The sequence below is a fragment of the Cnephaeus nilssonii genome, assembly GCF_951640355.1.
Source record: "Cnephaeus nilssonii genome assembly, chromosome: 21".
Classification (NCBI taxonomy): Eukaryota; Metazoa; Chordata; class Mammalia; order Chiroptera; family Vespertilionidae; genus Cnephaeus; species Cnephaeus nilssonii.
In genome coordinates, this window is record NC_137092.1 from 37260452 (window position 1) to 37280869 (window position 20418).

The window sequence follows — 20418 nt, forward strand, 5'->3', positions numbered from 1 at the left end:
GAGATTAAGCAAGATAATGCAAGTGACAAGCCTGGACCTTAGTAGGGCCACACCCACAGTGAGGCTATCTGAGGCATTTGCCATTTCCCTCGCTGATCCGCCTTTCCCGGGCTTTCTCCGGGGTGGGCATTCCCTGCGGGAAGTCCTGCAATTCCTCCCCAGGCTCCCCCACCGCTTCCCAACCCCAGGTCTGGGAGGTGCCAACTCCCACCTGGGCAGGCCCAGACAGGTGCCCAGGCACCAGCAGATGGGCTGAGCTGGAGGGGAAAGGAGGCTTGAGGAGGGGGGTTGAGGGGGCAGGGGATCAGGTGGCATCTGAGTTCTTGCATCATCATTGCCATGGTGCTGATTAAAAACCAATCTCCACCTAATGAGCCCCCAGCAACAACAATTCTACCTCCCCCACCCTCCTGCCCTCTCGCCCATCCAAGAAACGGGGAGCCCGAGAGTCTCAGGCGAGTGTGCCATGAGGGAGAGGAGAGATACAGACAAATGGAAGATGAAAGGAAGGAAGCAGATGAAATGAGGGGGAGAGACATAAGAGACGGAGAGAGAGAGAGAGAGAGAGAGAGAGAGAGAGAGAGAGAGAGAGAGAGAGAGGAGAAGAGAGAGCAAATAGTCACTGGGTAGCAGACAAGAAGACTTGTCACGGGGAGATGGAGACATGGGGCAACGGGGATAAAAAGGAGAGGATGGGAGCACGGTTGCCAGGTTGCCAAGGCTTTCTGGGAGACTCAGATGTACAAGATATGAGTGGGGCAGGGCATGGCGAGATGCTGAAAAGAGGAGACCATTACGCAGACCCAGACCTGGGAGAAACACCGATGTTCAGGGATGGACAGATGCTGATCCTGGGAGAGAGGCCTGAGGAAGCCCCAAGACAGGGCAGAGACGTAAGGCATGGGAGAGGACCCCAGACCAGAGACGAAGTGGGGAGACACAACAAACAGAACTATAGAGATGAGGGGCTGTTACTGATCCCAAAGGGCAAGACATTGAGGGAGACAGAAGCAGAACCTAGAGAGCCTAGTAGCCGAAGGGAACTGTGGCAGGGAAGGGTGGTGTGGAGCAGGGAGGAGCCAGATCCCTGTACCCAGACTCCCTCCTTTCGGGCCCTTTAGCGCCAACACGTGCTCCCTTTAGCGCCCAAGCTTGGTTCCAGTGCAAGTGGAAGTTTGCTGGTAAAGAGGGGTCTGAGCATGCTCTGGAGCCACCCCTACTCCTCTGCGTCTGTCATCTCAGGATCCTGGACTCTGGGGCCCCCAATCAGTCCTCATCACTCAGGGATTCGGTGTTTGCTCCTCAGGGAGTAGCTAAAGAGCCTAAGTGTGTGATAAAGCATGGAGTGGTGGAAAGAACCACTAAGTGTACTAAACTCGGGGTCAGTAAACCTGGGTCGAAGTCCTGGTGACCTTGAGCAAGTCATTTAACCTTGACTGAGTCTACTTTTGTCATCTGTGAAGTGGGGACAATGTTGCTTTCCACATAGGGCTCTATTCAGACAACACGTGGGAAAGTTGTAATGCGCAAGACGTGCTCACCCAGCCTTCACAACTGTGCACAGTGATCTGAAGGTGGCAAGAAGTTGCCTACACATGTGTATGGGGCATGATTGCGGGAGGCTGGGAGGCTCTGGGGTCAGCTCAGGTTGCCGGCAGCCCTGGCTGAGCGGGAAGGAGAGCCCTGGCGTTGTGTGGGGGTCATTGCTGTAAGGAGGGCAGGAGCAGGGGCTGCAGATGGGGGGTGCTGATGGCTCTATGGTTATTGGTATTTTGCATTTTATAGGTGTTCTTTTTTAGCTTAGCACAACCTTTTGTTGTTATTGTTGTTAAAACTCACCCAAGGATATTTTTCCTGGATTTTTAGAGAGAGTGGAAGGGGCGGGGGGTGTGAGAGAGGGAGAGAAACATGGATGTGAGAGAGACCTATCGATTCGTTGCCTCCTGCATGCGCCCCAACTGGGGCTGGGGATAGAACATGCAATTCGGGTATGTGCCCTTGATGGGGAATTGAACCCGCGACCCTTTGGTGCACGGCTGATGCTCTAACCACTGGGCAGGACAGTGCAATCTCTTTTTATCTCCACACAGGCTTCAAGGTAGGCTGTTGGGAAGAAAGGTTGGTGTGTAGGGAAGACCCTGGGGCCCAGGCCTGGTCCTTGAGGGTGGGCGGGGGGCCCAAGGAGCTTGGAAGCAGTGGGTTTGGCAGGAGAGACAGTGACATATGTGGGGAGCCCTGGGGACCCAACCAGGCGAGCGCTGGCAAGGAGAGCAGACAGGGTTAACCCTTGCTGCGCCACACTGCCTGGCCCTCGGGGAGGGGCCCGTGGCTGGGTGCTGTGCTCTGGATCACGGGACAGGAGAGCAGGAAGCAGCACTGCGCTCCTGGGAGCGGCTGCAAGTCTTGGATCTTCTTGCGTCTTTGAGGGCCTCTCCTTGCCTGCTTCCACGCGGTCTCGTCTTTCTCTGCCTCCACCTCTCTGGGCCTCTGGAAGGTGACAGCGGGTCTCCGCTCTGGCTAACGGCACAATCTGTCAGTCTCTGCCGCCAGCCTGGCTGGAAGCCCCCCTCAGCCCCGAGCCCGAGCCTGAGCCCTCTCTCGCCCCGGCCCCTGGCCTTGAAGCCTTTGTCTCTTAAGGCAGCCTCCCCTTTCTTCTTTCCTCTCCACTCACCTCTCCTCAGCTCAGAGCCCATCTCCCATCTTATTATGACCTCCGACCACTGCCCCCCCCCCCCCCGCTCTTCCCTCCCCCATCCATCTGTCTTCCCTGAAGCTCTCTTCTTTGTGTCCACCCATCTGTCACCACCAGCTCAGGCCCACTCCCCTCCCAGCCACACCCACCTGGCCTCTCTCCCCTCGGGCTCGGTTCCCTCCAGCTCTCCCAGGCCCCTCTCCTCCTTCAGCCCTACTAGGTGTCCCCACCTCCTTTATCCCATTACTTCTTTGTCTCTCCCCCCACCCCCCTTGCCTCTGTTTTGCCTTCCTTTCCTCTAGTTTCTCTAATTTCCCTCAGTGGATGGGACAGCAGGGAGAGTGAGGACTCTAGGGTCCTAGCCCCCAGCCCCTGAGCAGCCAGCCAGCCTGGGCCGGAGGCTGGCAACACTTACTCACAGTTGCATCACCCCTCAGGCCTCCTGAGATGCCCCCTGCCCTCCTGCTCGTTTCCCTGCCTGGGAATGAGCTATGGCTTCTCTTCTCCACTCCACACAGGCCGCGGGAGCTCCCTCCAATCCGACCCGAGGCCCTTTCAGACCAGGACCTTACAAGGGAGGGTCTCCGCTTCCCAAGCTCAACTGTCAGCTACTCCGGCCAAGCTTCGTCTGCAGACGGGGTGCGAGTGACAGGCCTCTTTCCTATGGCACTGCGCCACAATTGCCCCCATTTCTACCGCGTCTGGGTTGGAGGACAGAAAGTGCCCCGCAGGCCTCCCTCTCTAGATTGACCCCAATACCTTAGAGAGTTCATGAATTATCAGCCTCTCAAATCAGCCCTGCCCTGAGGAGTTTAAGATGAAGGAAAGGGAGGCCACACAGAAGCCGACATCAGCGCCAGCAGAGGGACGGACCTCAGAGCTCGGACTCCCACCGCATAGATGGGCACGCTGGGGCCCGAAGCGGGGGAGGGCCCTTAACAAAGTCACAGGCATCAGGGCAGCTAGAAAATCTGCTCCCGGCCTCTTCACATTGTGGGAACCCCGCCCCTTCCCCCCCCCCCCGACTGGCCCCACCCAAAGCAAAGCCTCCATCCTCCCACTCCATAGACCTTTACAGCACTGGTTTCGCTCTGCAAGGAGCACGTGCGGCTGCCACTGGCCATTTCATTTTGTGTCGTGTCCCTTCCTGCCATCTAGACTTTGGGGCTCCGGTCTCTGAGGGAAGGCGGCCTCTCCCATACCCTCTTATGAGGCGGGGGCAGTGCCCCCCCCTACCCCCCCCCCGCCATGCTCTGTGAGTTTATCACTGCCACAGCTGCCAGAGCAGATGTAAGCCACATCATTCCTCTGGGCTACTGTCCCCCATCTGTCAAACAAGGTAGACCCTGCACATAACTTCTAAGGTCTTATTATACGGTCCCTGGAAGAAACCAAGTCCTACTGAATAAGGCAGCATCTCGGGGCAGAACACCGGACTCTGGATGAAAAATCTCCCCCAGGACGGGCCCTTGGGGGCAGTGGGCAAGGCGTGGGGAACAGAAGGAAAGCCTTCAGGGCTGAGGGACGAGGAGTCACAGAGGGAGAGGCTGGTCCGGGCTTTCAGCAGAGGGTGGGTGCAAGAGAAGGCGCAGTGTGAGCCACCCACGGGCAGGAGCAGGAAGGGAAGGAACCCCTGTGGGAAAGGGAGGAGCTGGGAAATAAATTTCAGAAGGCTCAGGGGTGAGCTAGGCCTAGAGCAAGCAGAGGAGGCTAAAGAGTTTCACTCCGTGGCCCCAAGATGCTGCCAGCCAGTCCCACGGGGTCTCCAGGACACAAGGTACCTGGTGAGGTGCCAGACCAGTCTCAGAAAGGCAGCCCCAGGGGGTCAGAGGGCCTGTGCCCCTTCCAAGGAGCTGGCCTCCCCAAGAGCCATAGAGCGACCAAGCCTTTGGTTGTATTTTTGGGGAGGGAAGGGTGGGGAGGTGGGGCAGGGTGGAAGGCAGAAGCCTTGTTGAGGACCCTTCCGGAGGCGGACTGAATACTGAAGGCCCTGCAGCTTGTGCCTTCGTTCCTGCCCACCGTCCCCTTGAATCTGCCGCCCTCTGCTCAGCCCTCACTGGTGCCGTCACCTCCCGGCTCCTGAAGCCGCCGCAGGGAGAGGCAGCGCGCTGCCCGCTGGGAACCTGTTGGCGGAGGGAGGTGCGGAGCCAGCCCAGAAGCAGGGCAGCTGCGCTCAGCTCGCTCAGCTCCTGCCAGCTCAGCCCGGCTTCTCCAGCTCAGCCTGGGAGGAGTGTGTGTGTGGGGGGGGGGGGGGGGGGCGTGGAGGCAGCGTGCATTTCCACTGCCCAGAACCCCACACACACCCCTGAGGGAACTTGGAGAAAAACCACCTCCTCCCAGCAGGATTCGAAAAGGTAAGCATCCCGATCGGGAAACTAAGAGGAGAGTTTGGGATTCTGAAAACGGCCAGCTCTTTTCCATCCCTGTGCCCTCCCCCCCCGCCTCCCCGCGCCCCCCCCCCCCCCCCCCCCCGCCTCCGTATGTGGGAGACAGCCTCTTGGCCTCGGTGAGGGGAGGAGGCTGGCTCTAGCCCCTCCTGCCAGCTCTTCCACTCAGCTGACTCAGCCCCTGCCCTCACTTAGCTGTGCTGCCACTACAGAATCCTGCCTCCACCAAGACCCAGGGAACTAGGGTGTCTCAAGAGTCCCAAACCACTCGTTTTGATCTACAAAATGCCCACCATCGACAGAAAGCTATGCTCCCTAGCAGGCCACCCAAGGGCCTTCTCTACCCGGCCCAGCCACTCCTGCTGACCCTCGGGGCTTGGGCACTGAGCAGCTCGCCGTTCCTGAATGTGACCGGTGTTTTCTCTTGGCGCTGCTTCCTCAGCGGCGAGTCTAAATCACACCAGTGCTCCTCCGCTGTGTGGCCTCCCTAAATGCCTCCCTGCCCCAAGCCCCACCGAGTGCCACCCCCCACTCTGGGTCACACCTCTTCGGGAGTGTCTCTCTCTCCCCTCACCCAGCTGGGAGCTACTCCAGGGCTGTATTCCCTTCATCTCTGGACCCTCCAGGATCCCAAAGTGAATAGAGAAATGGCTGTCAGCCCAACCAGTGTGGCTCAGCGGCTGAGCATCAACCTATGAACCAGGAGGTTATGGTTTGATTCCCGGTCAGGGCACATGCCCAGTTGCAGGCTTGATCCCCAGTAGGAAGCATGCAGGAGGCAGCTGATCAATGATTCTCATTGATGTGTCTCTCTCCCTCTTCCTTCCTCTCTGAAATCAATAAAAATGTCTTTAAAAAAGAAATGGTTGTCAAATACAAAGGTGGGGAGAAACTGCTAACGCTGTCTGTGAGACAGAACCGGGCTCCAGGACTCCAGCTGGTGGTGGCAGGGCCTCCTCCTCGAGCCCCAGACCCAGGGGAGAGACGTGGGCAACCACTTAGTGACTCCGAGTCCCATTCCCATTCCCAGAACAAGAGCCTGGGACACATAACAGGTCGGGTGGATAATCTATTTTAATGAAATCCATTATTTATATATTTACACACACACACACACACACACACACACACACACACACACACACATACACACACAGAGGAAAAGAAAACAAAAATAGACATTACAGCTTAAAAAAATGACAACTGAGCACTGTGGGCTGGAGGTGGGATGCCCACCCCGCAGCACACCCGCCCCACAGATCCCGTCCTCCTCAGGGCATCCTGGTATTGTTCCTGGCATTCAAACCCTTGCCATCCTTCCTGGCCAGGAAGGTGGAGAGGTACAGGTGGGGTGGGGAGCAGAGGGAGGTCCAGGGCAGGGTGGACAGAGGAGAGGAGGGCTGCTGAAGAAGGGTAAGTTAGGGTGGATGGCGAGGACTTAAACAGGAGCAAGAAGCTGCTGTCTGTCATCCCGCGGAATCTGGCGGGGAGAAAGAAGAAATGGGAAAGGGAAGACTGGAAGGGGAGCTGGGGGGTGGGGGCAGGGAGGACGTGTTTATCTCTCAGTCTCTTTCTCGAACTTCTTTATGTCCATCCCAGCCTGAGCCAGGCCCAGACAGGGTCCAGTGACACACTAGTGGTTTCTGTCCCAGCAGGACAACTGATCTAGGAGATGAACCACAGAGCTGGCAGGAGAAGCTGGGGTTCTCCTCAGAAAGACACAGACCCCGGCTCCCGGGGAGCAATGAAGAGGACATCAGCTTTGGCATTGATGCAGTAGGTGATGACGAGAGAGCAGACAAGGACGCCAAAGCCCACAGCCAGGGTGATGAGCTGCAGGGGAGACAGTGTGCTCAGATGATCTCAGTGCAGTTTGGGGTAATTGCTAGGGGCTGGGAGCCAGGACATCAGATTTCTGGAGCTGGCTCTAAGCACCAAGTACTGAGCAATCAGAGCAACAGCTCCGCAGGCTGGAGACTTGGTCTCCCCTTTTTAAAAGAGAAGTGAAGTACCTCTGTTCTTGCTTCTGTCTTGTACTACTTAGACTTGAAGCATCTGGAAGGCAGGACCCAGGACTTGGATTCTCTCGTGGCAATTACATGCCTGACTGACTTGTTTCAGGCCCTTGTTAATACTGACTGCCTCCCCCTGGGAAGGACTGCCTGGGGACACGGGGCTAGGAGTGTCCCCTGGGTCTCTCTGAGAGCACAGCTCCAGCAAGAACCCAGAGCACACTCTCAGTGAAGACAAGCTTCCTACGGGGACGTCCTAGCTGACAAGGGACAGATCTGTAGCAGGTTTTTGTGGCAAATCTGGGCAGACGGGAGATGAAGGGGTCAAACAGATCTCTGCCAGCACCTCCCCCCATCTCACCTCGAGCTCTTTGCTGGCTATGAGAAATATCCGGGCGCGGATGTCTTTCCAGCGGCTCTCGGTCCATGTAGAGTACTCAGTGGAGCCCCAGTGCCCGAGTTCGAAGGCAGGAGACAAGGCCCTGACCAGTCGGGCCGTGGACCGCACACAATGGGGGAGCCGCTCTGTCCCGTTGGAGCTCAGGGGGCCCTGAACCCACAGGTACTCATACAGCTGCAGGAAGATGGGCCAGAGCAGGGGCTGAGGCGACCCTTCTCACTCCCTCCCTTCACCCTTCCGATGGCCCTTTCCACTTAGGCTACTGCCTGTTCAACACCCGCGTTCAAAGGCTGCCTCCCGCCACCTCTCCATCCCAAGCCCGTGGGTCCAACTGGGCCTAGGAGAGCCTCCAATTTCCCCAGGGAAAGGGACCCTCGGGGCACCTCCGACACCCACCACCACTCACATCCTTGTTTTCACTGGGGACTTTACTTGGATCCTGGCACTGCTCTCGGGTAAGGTCGACGACCTTGCCAGTCAGATTTGCCAAGGCATACTGTACAACGTAAGTGGTGTTGGTGGGGCTGGAGACAGCGATGTAATGCTGCAGAGGCCCGTCACCTGGTTGGACGCCACAGGGAAGGGGGATTTGGTGGATAGAAGGTGCAGGGCAGATGGGCAGAGACAGGAAGAGCCCAAGATTGGCCGGAGCCAGAGAAGAGAAACAGAAAGAAAGGGAGACAAGAGGGGGGGACGGGAGGGAGTGAAGAGAGGAAAAAGAAAAAAAAAAGTCAAGATTAAAGCAAAATGATGACTTTTCTCTCTCCCTGTCCTTGGCTGGGTCCCATTCCCACACCAGGTGCTTACCCAAGTAGGACCGCAGGTCCTGCCTGAGGATAGACTGGAACCACGAGTTGTTGGCTTTAACCAGGAAGCCATAGAGCAGGCGGGTAACCTAGGAGGGGCAGTGAGAAGAGAGCTCTGTGACGTGGAGCCCAGGGACTGAGTGAGTAGTGGAGGTCAAGTCACGAGACAGGAACCAGGCTGGGCAGACAGACTCTGGGTTGGGGGGACAGTGGCTGGCTCATGAGGTCCAACTGAGAGCTCTTACAGGCACGGACAGGCCTGCTGAATTCCCAGGTGTGGGAGACCAGGCAAGGGACATAAAGGCTGGGGCGGCCTGCTGCATAAATGGACAGAAAGGAGCCAGGGCCCATTTGTCCTTACTGTGTGGGGATCGGCTTGAATAGTGTCCCTGAAGCTGGTTCCTCCTGCAAGCTGGTACAGTGCACGTGCCAGCACCGTGGCCACATCTGCAAGGGCCTGTGGGAGGTGAGGAGGGGGGCTGAATGGCCCACCTCTTCTAACCCCAAATAGTACCATTCTAACCACGCACTGTGTCCCTCTGCTCCCACCCAGCCCGGGCCAGTGCTACCTTGGCAGTGTCTGTCACAAAGTTCAGGTCCTCTTCAGGGCTCTGCTGTCCAGGGTAGCTCACATTAATGTTCTCAGCAGTGTCGTAAACGCTCTGGTAGTAGCTGCCGGGAAAGCCGACACGAGCCTTGGCTATACTCAGCCAGGGCCCTGCCCGTCCCTCCCTCAAATGCCCCTAATGCAGCAACGTGGTATTTCATTTTTCATCATCCAGGAAGGGTAGAGAGATTAGGGTCCCATACTGAAGAAGGTGTGGAGAAAGGGCAGGGAGGAGTGGGGGTGGCAGCGGTGTGTTAAATACAAAGCGTTTTCTGACAGACGAGGCAGGAAAAGTGAATGAAATCAGAATGCAGGAATCTCCTCGCCAAGAGACCTTTAAACGTAAGAGACGCTTCTGCGGCATTTGGTGGCGGTAGAGGAGGATGGCTAAAATGACTTCCGGTGAAGCCTGCCACGCATCATCAGAGCAACTGTGAGGTGGTGCCAGTGAACATTTACATCGAGGGTGGCTGAAGCAGGGGGAGCAGCACATGTTCACGGACATAAACACGGCGCTGGGTCAAACCACTCCGACGCTCCTTGGGGAGCCCCCAGGAGACGGACCTTAGAAGCAAGGCTAGGAGAAGAGAGCTCCCAGCCTTTCCCATCCCCAAATGCCTGTCCCACACAGAATCAAGGCAGCCACCTAAGTCCAAAATGTGTTCCAACAATGATCACCCCTCACCCCGAAGTGGTGGGGATGACAAACTGGGAGGAGAATTGACCTAATGCCCCAGAACTGTCGCTGCCCAAAATAAATGAGAAGCTGCTACTTGGCTGTGGTGGGAGAACCTGAGATCAAACATTTTCACTCAGAAACTCCTCTGACCTGTTGGAAAAGGAGGGAGGCTGGGGGCGTGGCAGTCCAGCCTAAGGAAGACGTTCTCCGCCTGCCCAGGACTCAAGTTAGAGGCAGTTTAGAGGTGTCTAGGCCCAGGAGAGAGGTGACTAACAGGCCTCGCCCCTTACTTCTGGAGCTCCCTCACCTGTAGGGGGATACTATACCCTCACACTGAACCACATGGCAAGAACATGCGGCATTTCAGAGTGTGGTCTGCGGCACCCCCGGGTGGGCCCCCGACAGGGACAGCCCTCCGTCCTACACCTCGAGAACCCCATCATCACACCAGCGCTCTTGCTTGAGATGATGCCTTCTGCCGGCAGCCCTGGGGGAATTTAGGCCCCTAGAGAGCTTGGGGGAAGTGGAATCACAAGCAAGGATGACTGTGCAGGAGAGGGCTAAGGGGAGAATTGTTTTCCAAGAGGCACATCAGTCAGATGAGGGGACCAGGTTACATATAAGTCGGCCACTGAACAAAGAACACAAAGGGTGGCTTTGGAGAGGCGGTGTGGGGAGAGCGGAGAGCAGTCATCTTTCTGGACACAGAAGACATCTCTCTCTATGGACCCGACTGCAGCACAGATGCCCTGAGAAGGAAGAGGACGCACACTCGGCCCCTCTTACCGGTTATGGAAGGCAGTAGCATGGTCAGCGAGAACAACACCAGAGATGTTTCGAGCTCGAAGAAATCGCTGCAGAGAAGACGGTGGGAGAGGCTGGGACTGGCTCAGCCTCCGGAGGACGACAGGGACGCCGGCACCACTCTCCTCCAGTGTGGTCAGGAGGTGCTCCACCTGGGGGGTGGGGGTGGGGGGTTAACTCAGGGGAGGCTGGAAAAGGCAAGCAGGAGGCCTTTTAGGCCTGAAATGCATCCTACTTCAAGTGGCCGGCTTGGGGAGTTGCCTTAAGCCCTCCTAGATCTAAACTCCTCAAGCATTTTGGGATCAAGGCCTCCTGACTCTCCTGCAACTCCTACCATCCCTTTTGAATGATGGCCTAATGAGGGAGAGGCCTGTGTTTTCATATTTACAGGTAAACCCCACTGTCTGGGGAACTCTGCCTTAGCCTCAGTAAAAGCTTCGCTTATTTGTTGTGCAGACTTGCAGGGACAAATAATAATACAAAACAGGCAATCCAGGTGGTAAGGGCTGTAGAAGCTCAGAGTAGGGATAATGCTAAAGCTGCAATGGCAGGAAGAGACCTCATGGGAAAAAGAGGACTACGTGGGCATTGAGAGGAAGTAGGAGCTTGAACGAGTAGTGAGGAAAGTGGAGGACATTTGGGGTTGGGAGTCTGACATGACAGGAATGGGGCCGCATGGCCTGGACAACTGGACCTGGCGGGCAGCAATGAGGGAAGGGAGCCAGTCACTACCCTGTCCTCAACCGGCAACAATAGCTGCGAGGCGCCAAATGATCAGAGAACTACCGTCCCATGGAACCAGTGACAGAAGCTGAGCTCATGGTTCTTGCTGGGAGCTATAGCAGCCATGGTGTTCACCCTTTAACCAACACCCAGCTTCAGGTCCTGTCTCTCAGGCCTGGGGGGCTGTTGGGGAGAGGGCCAGGGCAAGGAGGTGCCCATATTCTGAGCTGTGGAAAATAGAAGTGAGGGGAGAGATGCTCAGATTACCTGGTTCTGTACTGACTTATTTCTCTGAGACACGGGATCTGTGTGCATCCAAAGCTCTAGTGACTCTCTTAAGGCCACCTGGGGGAAGGATGAAGAAGCAACACTTATCATCGGTCTGCCGTTGTGGGAGAAAGGAGTGGGATCAAAAGAGAAGGCAAGAGAAGAGGAGGTGATACCTGCAGTGAGGACAACAGAACAAAAGAGGTGGGAACTTTAAGTAGAAAGGAAGGGGCGAGGACACATGCTGCACACCTGTCTCAGCTCCACGAACGAGTCGATGTTTTCTAACTGCACAGGGAACTTGCCCCTCTCCATATCATAGACCATTCTCGAGCTGCCAATGTAGTCAAACGTTTCCTGAGGGGTAGAGATGGGTGGGAAAGGGAACAGAGGGACTCAAAGGGTTAGGGCAGCCTTGGCTCCTTGAGGCTAGATCAGAGCTCTCAGCACAAACGCCACTGTCTCATGCTTCTCAGCTGCAGGCTAGCTTCGCAGTCATGTGGCTTTCCTCCTCCCTACCCCGCGTCCCAGCTCTGACTCTCCCCCACATGTATGCACCACATGACTTTCTGAGCCTCCAAAAGAGGAGAGCAGCCTCAGTAAGGCCTGAGGCAAACATCAGCTGCGATGTGCCGCTTCTTGCCCCTCCCATATCTCCACCAACTCAGCTGCAGCTGCTGTTCCTTAGTCCCGGGCCAGGCTGTGGGGAGTGAGTCAGGAGCCTCAGGGCTCCTGGGTGGAAGTGACAGTAAAGGGGCCCAGGGAATAAAAGCAGAAGAATGCCTCTAGTAGATGGAATCAGTGGGGGAGGGAGGAGGGGCAGTACACCACTTCCAGGTCAGGATGCAGAGCCCTCCTAAAACAGGGGTCTCTGAGGGGGAGATACTTGTAGGCACATCCAGAAGCTCTCTGCTGAATAACAACTTAAGTATGGAGATCTTCCCCAAATGGTGGCCACCCCCACCTTTCTCCCCGACCCCCATCCCCTGGCCATCCCACTCAGGCCAAAGCCCTTACCCCCTGGAAGAAGACGAACATGACGTTGCGGGGCAGGGTGGTCACGTCGGGCGCCTTGGACAAAGCTTCAGCTGCGGCCAGCTGGGTGACGAAGGAGGCGACAGCACTCTCAGCCCCTGGGGCCACATTCCAGAAAAAGGAACGACTGTCCAGCTGGGTCCAGGAGAGAAGGCAGGGAGGTACACTTTGAACATGGAAATGAGGACCAGGCCCGGCCCCCCTCCTGTTTCAGTCAAATGAACATTCATGTGCCGCAGCGAGTCCCACAGCTCAGGTCCCTCTCCATTGGAGGCTCCCACCGTAACAACTGACACGTGTAATGAAGGCCTGCGTGCCCTTCCCGTGCCAGCCCTGCCCACTTTGCTCAGGGGCCAGCGCTCACCTGGGTGGCAGCAACCACAACCTTGTCATCAGGCTCTAACGTCCCAGATGTGTTTATAGGCTTAAGCATGCTCCAGACGTTGTAGTCGGACAGGGGGTCACAAACGATTTCTGAGCAGGAACAAACAGTGAGACATCAGCTGGTGTCAGGGTCTTCCAGGGAAATAAAAGCAGGTATGAAGGCCCCTCAGAGGAGCGCCCCATGGCCTCTGTCAGTCACCTTCTCTATCTCCACTGCTCCACACTGGTTTCTCTGCCACTGTCCACTTTAGGGACAAGGTGTGATTGTGGAGAATGGTTTCCACTTCTCCCACCAGTGCTCCCTGCCTGTGCCCGCTCCTCCCCCACAGGCCTCCCCACATACTGGTCCCTTACCTCTACCCAGTACACCCAGCATGCCTCGGTCCTGGCCTACCTGGGTTGATGCTGAAGGTGCTCTGGATAGAGCTGCGCCGCATGCAGGTGACAGTGCTGATGACAGCGTGCATGTGTGAGAAGAGCTGCATGGCACAGAGCGGGAAGACTGGTGCGGAGCCGTTCTGGCTCAGGTTGTGATCTCGGTAGCACTAGAAGGGGAGATGGACCCCACTGAGGCAGCTAGCTGGGAGTCCCTCCCAAACTTCCCAGAAAGGGGAAGGCCCAGCTCTATCCTGAAGCCACTCCCACACCTGTCCCTGAGTTATAGTTGTCTGGTACAACCACAGGATCTATAAGGTCAAAGAAAAACTCACTGAGAGTTGTGAAGGGGCACAGACTCAATGGCTTAGTTGGGGGCAGATGAAATTGACCTGCATCAAATGACCTGCATCAGCCACTGTTTTAATGTGATTTGATGTAAAGAACACTGAACCGCAAATCAAACGTCAAATTCAAGACAGCTTGGACATCATCTGACCATGTAACTCTGGATGAATCTAACTGCTCTGTGTGTTAAAATGAAGAAGCTAGACTAGAATTAGAGAATATTAGAGCTGAAAAGAACTTCAGAAATTACTGAACTGAATCTCTCAATTCCTAGTCCAATGCTCTTTTGATCATACTAAGGGTTCTTAACCAGGGCTTTATACCTTGTTTCATATTAAATATACTTTACATTTTCTTCCAGTCTAAGCCCCTTAATGCAGTAAAGGCAGGAGAGAAATGGAAGAGGGGGATGTAAGAAAAATAAATGTCCTGGCTCTTCTTGAAGCAAATGTCTTTCAGAGGCTGCACTAGTAGAAGGAGAGTCCCTCCGAACAAGAGGAGAGCCTAAAAAAGCCTTCTTTCCAACTGGAATTGCTAGGAGCTGGCAGAGTCATTACCTGCTTGATGACATTGGTTTCATTTTCATCTTCAAGAAGAAAGATGGGGAAACTAAAGTCTTCATAAGCCAAGCCATCACCCAGGTAGTTCCACTGTATGTCCCTGCAGTGCGCAAACTCTGGCCCGTAGGAGTTGGAGTAAACGCCTGAAGAGGAGGGGGCACGGGATGTTGGGACACAAGCACTTACGGACCAGCTAAGGCGAAGATATTATAGGGTCGGGACTAAGAGTTCCAAAAGAGGGGAACCCAAAGAAGCAAGCATCAACCTGTCACCACCCACAATAAAATAGGCCCCGGTATCGGGGCGCCCTAGGCTGGCCAATTAGGGGTCTGAGCATGTGACAAGAAGCAAGAATGGAAGGTCAGTGGAAGAAGGGGAAGCAGGAGGGGGAAGGGATGAATGGCAATGACCAAGAAACACTATCTTCTGTTTGGATGTCAGTTGCTCACACTACACACAGATTTACACCCCCCCCCCCCAACACACACACACACACACACAAAGACACAAGACTGATGCAACAATAAGCTCTGGTGACAGCAGGCTCCGAAGATCCTTCAGGCTCTTACCAAACCCATCATTGGGACACTGCACACTAGGAGAAAAGCCCACAGCGGGACTGGGCTTGGCCAAGGACACTGCCAGACCAGCAATTCGACTGGTGCTCCCCTTCAGCTTCTCCATCACCTTCCTAGAACAGGAGGGAATGACACGACAGGAAGCTCATCAGGCAGCCTAATATCCTGCCCCCAAGGATGGAAACAAATGGGAATTAGGGGAATCAAACTGGTGATTCACTTCTTGTCTTTTCAGCCGCTAACTTCTGAGCGGACCAAGACCCAATCTGAGCTCAGGGCTTAATCTCATCTACCCTGTGTTTGTGTGACCCTGAGCACCCCTCCTGCCTCCCTGGGGTCCTTACTCACTAGAGTTCTACTTACAAGGTCACCGAGATAATTCCTGTTGACCGTGACCTTTCCTGGTGAGGAGCACCCCACCCCGTCCTGATCAGACCAGGGAAGCCAAGGAAGCTGTCATTCACAGTGTGAGCACTGCCCCTGAACCTCCCCCTCTGCATGCAGTCTCCAGCAGACACATGCCGTTTTTACCTGGTAAAGAGCGTGCCCTCCAGCAGAACCATGTAAGGGGGGTTGGGGCCATCGGTCAGCACCCACTGCAGGTCCTCTTCTTTCTCCACCACGTGGATAACCCCTGTGTCCCCACTAATGGAAGCTGCCAGGACAGAATGGCTCAAATGAAAGCTCCCACAGTTGACGATTCTGACTTTGCCTCACTGACTCTGCAGATCATCTATCCCCAAACATGTTCCATTTGGGTTAATACAACCACGTCTAGACTTGAACTAAAGAGCTGCAAGGCCCCCGTTCCACCTGAGGACTATCGGGAGGGAATGGAGAACAAAAGAGCCCAAGCAGTCTACTCGGGAGGCCTTGTTCATTAATATTCATGTTCTTGCTTTCTTCCCTCAAGCGCATTTAGCCAAATATACAAGATTCTAGAACAGAAGACATAAAGTGTTCAAACCTGCATTTCCTCCCAAAAATGGCAGGCTCTAATTCTCTAGCTCATTATTCTGCACCACATCTTCCTTTGTGAAAACATGTGCAGATTCCATTGGCCTCAGTAGCTTCCCTAGACCTTCATTCCTTTGCCCTGTTTGAGAGTAGCTTTACTTGCTTTTGGCCAATTTTAGGTCAAGTTCACCAAGAACTCTGAGGTCTCCAGAACAGTCTCCTCACTGCTGGGCCTTAAGTGGATTAGAGAGGTGCTGGTATGGATTCCCCTCATTTCTGGGGACCTAGGGTTTCCAAAGGCCCTAGGCTGGTCACCCTCGGCCAGGAGCAGACTCACCCAGTATAGGAAGAAGATAAGCTATGGCACTGAACTTCAAACCCCTGGATTCTAACCTGGGTTCCAATGAGTGACTATGTAGTCTTAAGTAACTTGCTTATTTTCTCTGGGCCTTCAGTGAGAAGTTTTTCTACTCCTATTTACCACATATTGTGGGGACACATGAAAAAGGGAAAGAAAAGAAGGAACTAAAAAAAAATCCTACATAAGCCCTTTGAAATGGTCCAACAGAAGCAGAGCATTATAATCAGAAATCAAATCTGGGTCTATTGCTCCTTAATTTCATCATGCTAGCAATCCTACTTAGAGATATACAGATATGAGGAAGGAAGGCTTATAAATGCGCAGGTTGAAAAGGAAACAAGATCTTAATGAGGAAGTGGCCAGAGTCCAGCTCCTCCCCGCTGGTTTCTCTGCACTGGCACTTGGCTACTGCTCGGCTTCCCACAGGGCTGCTCTAAGCATCTGCAGCAGAATGACTCATTCCCAAAGCTGATAACTTGGAAGCCAGCTCAGGATAGTCTGAGCTCAGCCCACAATGGAGCTGGCTGTCTTCTACCCACAGACCCAGTTTAAGAACTAAGTCCAACAACAACTTTATTTGGAACTGTTTGGAACCAGTTAACCTACTCCCAGCACCTCCTGCAGCCGAGACATGGGACAGTGAACATGGGGTATAGCTCAGGGAAGGATGGGTAGAAAAGCAGTAACTGCCGCCTTGAGCAAGTGTTCACTCATCTCCTACCAACCTGAAAGGTTTCAGGACACCACAGTACTGCTGAGAGCACACTACTTACTCAGCATCATCAATAAACATCTATCCGCTCTGTGCAGGAATATGCTAACTGTTTTTATGGACGTAAAGTGAAATTCAGAGGTGACCAATTTGATGACGAAGGAGCTAAGATCTGATTCTGTTTCCTGCTTACCTGAAAAACAATCTGACAGAGCTACATACTACCCTCAGAACAAAATCTGAAGATAGCAGGTTAAGCAGAAGGGGAACGGGGATTCAACCTGTATTTTTTTTTTATTATTTTTTAATTTCTTTATTGATTAAGGTGGGGATTCAACCTTTAGATCACAATTTTTCCCCCATGTTGTCACAGTACCCTGTTTTGGAACACATTTACAAAGCATGAAGACAAATTCAAATGCTTTACTAATTCGTCTTGCAATTATATGGCTTTCTTAATGCCTTCTCTTCAAATAGTTTATTGCCTGTAAAAGGCCATTTTGGTTCCAAAAAGATCAGAGGGCAGGTGATGACTGGGCTCCATAGAATATGAAATGTCTTTCTCCTTAGAAAACAGCACAGTTGTCTACTTAACCTACTGGGTGGTTAAGAGTCCTGGCTTAAAACCTGGACCACCAGGACTCAAATCCTGGCTTCATCACTTAATAGCAGGATGACCTTGGAAAAGTTATTCAACTTCTTTAAGTCTCAGTTTCATCACCAGTAAAATGAGATAATAATAGTAGCTACATCATGAAGATTAAATGAGATGCATGTTTAAGAAGTTTAGTATGCAGCACTTACTAAATGTTAGCTCTTCCTAATTATCTTGCCTGGTTTGCCTAATTATCTACCACCTCCCACCCACATAGCATAATTTGTATGCTGAGACTTCTAAGCAGGACTTAGATCTTTATATCTAGGCCACAGACTGAAATATCAACAGCCACAAACACAAATCCCAACCTCAACTCACAGTGGCAGCCAATCTGATGAGTGGCATTGAGCAGACGGACGCAGGGAGCTGTTTTATTTAAAGGGATGTAGATCTTCCTCTCCACGGAGTTTCCCCCACACAAACCTGATCAGAAGATAAAAGGTGTTAGGAAAAACTTGAGAGATGATAGCACTAGCCTCCATCTTGTCATTAGCTCACTGTATGGCTTGGCTATATCATACTTTCTGAAACAGGACTAATGCCTACTCTTCTCACTTCTTGGGCACATTATTGGGACACCCAGCTTATGTGCTTATTACACAGAGCAACTGACAGTGAAGCTAAAAGAGAGAAAACTTCATTTGTCAAAGGAAAGGCATTTAACCTCAGATGGACCAGCTTCTGGCTGCATGGGTGACCACACTTCTACTTATCACTTCTACTTTTCTGCTCATCTCCGGAGAAGCCTCCTCCTTGGATACGGATACGAAGAGCAGACATCGAGACTCAATCCCACGGGACACTCCCTACAACACGGTCATCAAAAAGCCCACAAGTTACAGGGCCTTGCCAGCTGAACCCAGTCCAGGGTGAGGAGGGAGAGGGAAAGAACAGGGAACTGGCCTGAGGGGCCTCCTGAGGTGAGACCTACTATAGATGTTATCAAACCCCAAGGACACGCACAAGAAGAACTGGGAGAAAACGGACGCCACACACCCGTCAGTTAATCTGGCACCAGTAGCTGATTTATGTGTGGGGCGGCTATAGTTTCTCCGTTGGGGGATCTTTGAAACCAATCTGGATTTGGGGGAAGGTGTGGTCAGGGTTATACACAGGCACGTTTGCATTTTTAAGGCTTGACAGACTAGAAAGCCAGATACCATTACAAATGCCTCAAGTTCCTTGAATCATTATTCCACGGTCTACAGTTAAGAGTACCCATATCCTACTTTTGTCTCACTTTACTGATGAGGCAAACGGAGGCAAAGCACAGGGACGCGGGTTTATGGCGGAAGCAACACAGAAACAAACGAGGAATCTACTTTCCTCCTAGCGCTGCCCTATCCCCCACAAAACACGGCTGCTTTCACCTTGAAATGTCTAAAGGCGTTAGGGAGGAAGCTAAACGGACACCTGTCCTTCTTGATTGTGGGTGGGGTGGCCGGAGACCTGGGGAAAAGGAGGCCTCCGGATAAAGGGAGAGCCCAGGCGGTGGCCTGCAGGAGGTAATGGGGCGACCCGACGAGGCACGGGGGCGACGAGACCTTCAGGTCTCGGGAAGGGGGAACTTCTGTCGCGGGAACGGAAGAGAAAGAGGATTTGCAGGGCGGGAGGACGGAGGGGCGCCGGGAACCAGGAGGCCGACGGCGGCGGTCGCGGCTGGGCCGACCGGAGGGTTCTCCTCGCAGAGCGGAGCTCACGGGTCGGGGAGGCCTCACCTGCCAGGAGGACGCAGGAAGACAGCAGGCGAAGAAGACCCCGACTTCCCAGGTCAGCCGCGGAGCCGCCCCCGGCCGTGGCCATCTTGCGCCTCGGCGGAGCGGAAGCCTCGGCTCCCTTCCGTCCGGCAGTGGCCTCTCTAGGCCACCCGGGCGCCGTCTCGGTGGCCAGGAGCGGCAGGGACCGGAAGTTCGTGTCCGCGGGAGCTTCCGGGAGCCGCGGCTGCGGGCGGCTGACGTGGAGGCTGCAGCGGGGCGGCGGGGAGTGGCGGGGCGCGCGGGTAGGAGGACCTGGGAGCTGCGGGCCTGAAGGATGCTAACCAAATTCGAGACCAAGAGCGCGCGGGTCAAAGGTAGTGGAGCCGGGGGGCTGGGTGGCGGGGGCGGCGCTGTCACGGGGGAGAGTGGGCCGACGTGTGGGCCGAACTGGCCCTGGTGCGGACCCAGAGGAAGGGAGGCGGGAGGGCGGTTGGACCGGCGGGCGGCCCTCCGGCCCGTTCTTCTCTTGCGTTGTCCTTGCGGTTTGATCACCTATAGTGGGTTCCGCACCTCAGGGGCCCCGGAGGCCCACTCCCTCTTCTTTCCCTCCCCCTCCTCACCCCGGGCTGTGTCCAGCTCCCAAGGCCCAGGAACCTGTCGGCTTTTCGAGGACCGTGTTGTAGGGAGTGTCCCGGGCGATCGAGGCTCGACCTCTGCTCTTCCGTATCCAAGTCTGTTCGCATCCAAGTCGGTAGCCTCCCCGGAGATGAGCAGTGGCTGCCTCCCTTAAGGAGGCCTTGGCCGCACCAGCTCAGCACCGAGGGCCTCCATCGGCTTTCATGTCTTACCTGGAAACAGGACATGCTAGTGTAGGCCTGTAACCCCTGCAAAGTCTGAGCTTGCTGAGGTTGCCAGATGAACAGTGGATACGTTTTTGGAATTGTTCGTGGTTTATCTGAAACGCAAGTTTAACTGGGCATCTTTATTTCCTAAATATGGCAGACCTAGAGTTTTGGAGTATCAGTGGATGGGGTGGAGGGCAGATGGCTGAAACTGTAGCAGTAGTCTCTCAGGATGTTAGGATGGGAAAGGCAGAGAAGTAAGGTCTTCTGGAATTTGGAAGAAATATGTATCTTGACTATTTAGTGAGATGCAACATGGCAAGGTGGTTAGGAACTTAGCCTTTGGAGTCAGAGAGGCTTGCTTTGGAATGCCGAAAGATCCAGTACATGGGGCGCCTTACTTAACATTTCTAAATCTCTCTTTCCTCATCTGTAAAGTGTGAATAATTAACATTCTCTTATAGACAGAATTAAAACGAGAAGGGATATGAAAAGTGCTATTAGAGTGCCTGGCATAGACTCGGGCTCAAAACC

At 54.2% G+C, this 20418-nt stretch overlaps 2 protein-coding genes across 2 annotated transcripts in view; one reads left to right on the forward strand and one right to left on the reverse strand.

The window, feature by feature from the left end:
* Positions 1–6135: 6135 nt before the first annotated feature.
* Positions 6136–19191, reverse strand: NCSTN (nicastrin). Its single transcript, XM_079761282.1, has 17 exons — positions 19064–19191; positions 17664–17768; positions 15189–15312; positions 14649–14770; positions 14077–14222; positions 13191–13341; positions 12777–12886; positions 12395–12547; positions 11630–11734; positions 11378–11455; positions 10370–10539; positions 8867–8969; positions 8659–8754; positions 8299–8386; positions 7898–8052; positions 7453–7665; positions 6136–6912 (listed from the first exon to the last, which is right to left on the reverse strand). Exons 1-17 carry the CDS (start codon positions 19146–19148, stop codon positions 6790–6792), a joined length of 2127 nt encoding a protein of 708 aa, XP_079617408.1. The 5' UTR covers positions 19149–19191; the 3' UTR covers positions 6136–6789.
* Positions 19192–19279: 88 nt separating this feature from the next.
* The window catches only part of COPA (COPI coat complex subunit alpha), a 40105-nt gene continuing 38966 nt past the window's right edge, over positions 19280–20418 (forward strand). The window contains exon 1 of the mRNA XM_079761816.1: positions 19280–19416. Within this exon, the coding sequence (XP_079617942.1) occupies positions 19377–19416 (40 nt within the window). The 5' untranslated portion in view covers positions 19280–19376. The remainder of the gene's footprint in view (positions 19417–20418) is intronic.

Coding starts and splice junctions, on each gene's coding strand:
- NCSTN (XM_079761282.1), bottom strand. CDS start 19,148: ATGGCCACGGCCGGGGGCGGCTCCGCGGCTGACCTGGGAAGTCGGGGT. Junction 14,223..14,648: donor GTGTCCCAATGATGGGTTTG/GTAAGAGCCTGA, acceptor CCTCCTCTTCAG/GCGTTTACTCCAACTCCTAC. Junction 8,755..8,866: donor TTGTGACAGACACTGCCAAG/GTAGCACTGGCC, acceptor CACCTCCCACAG/GCCCTTGCAGATGTGGCCAC.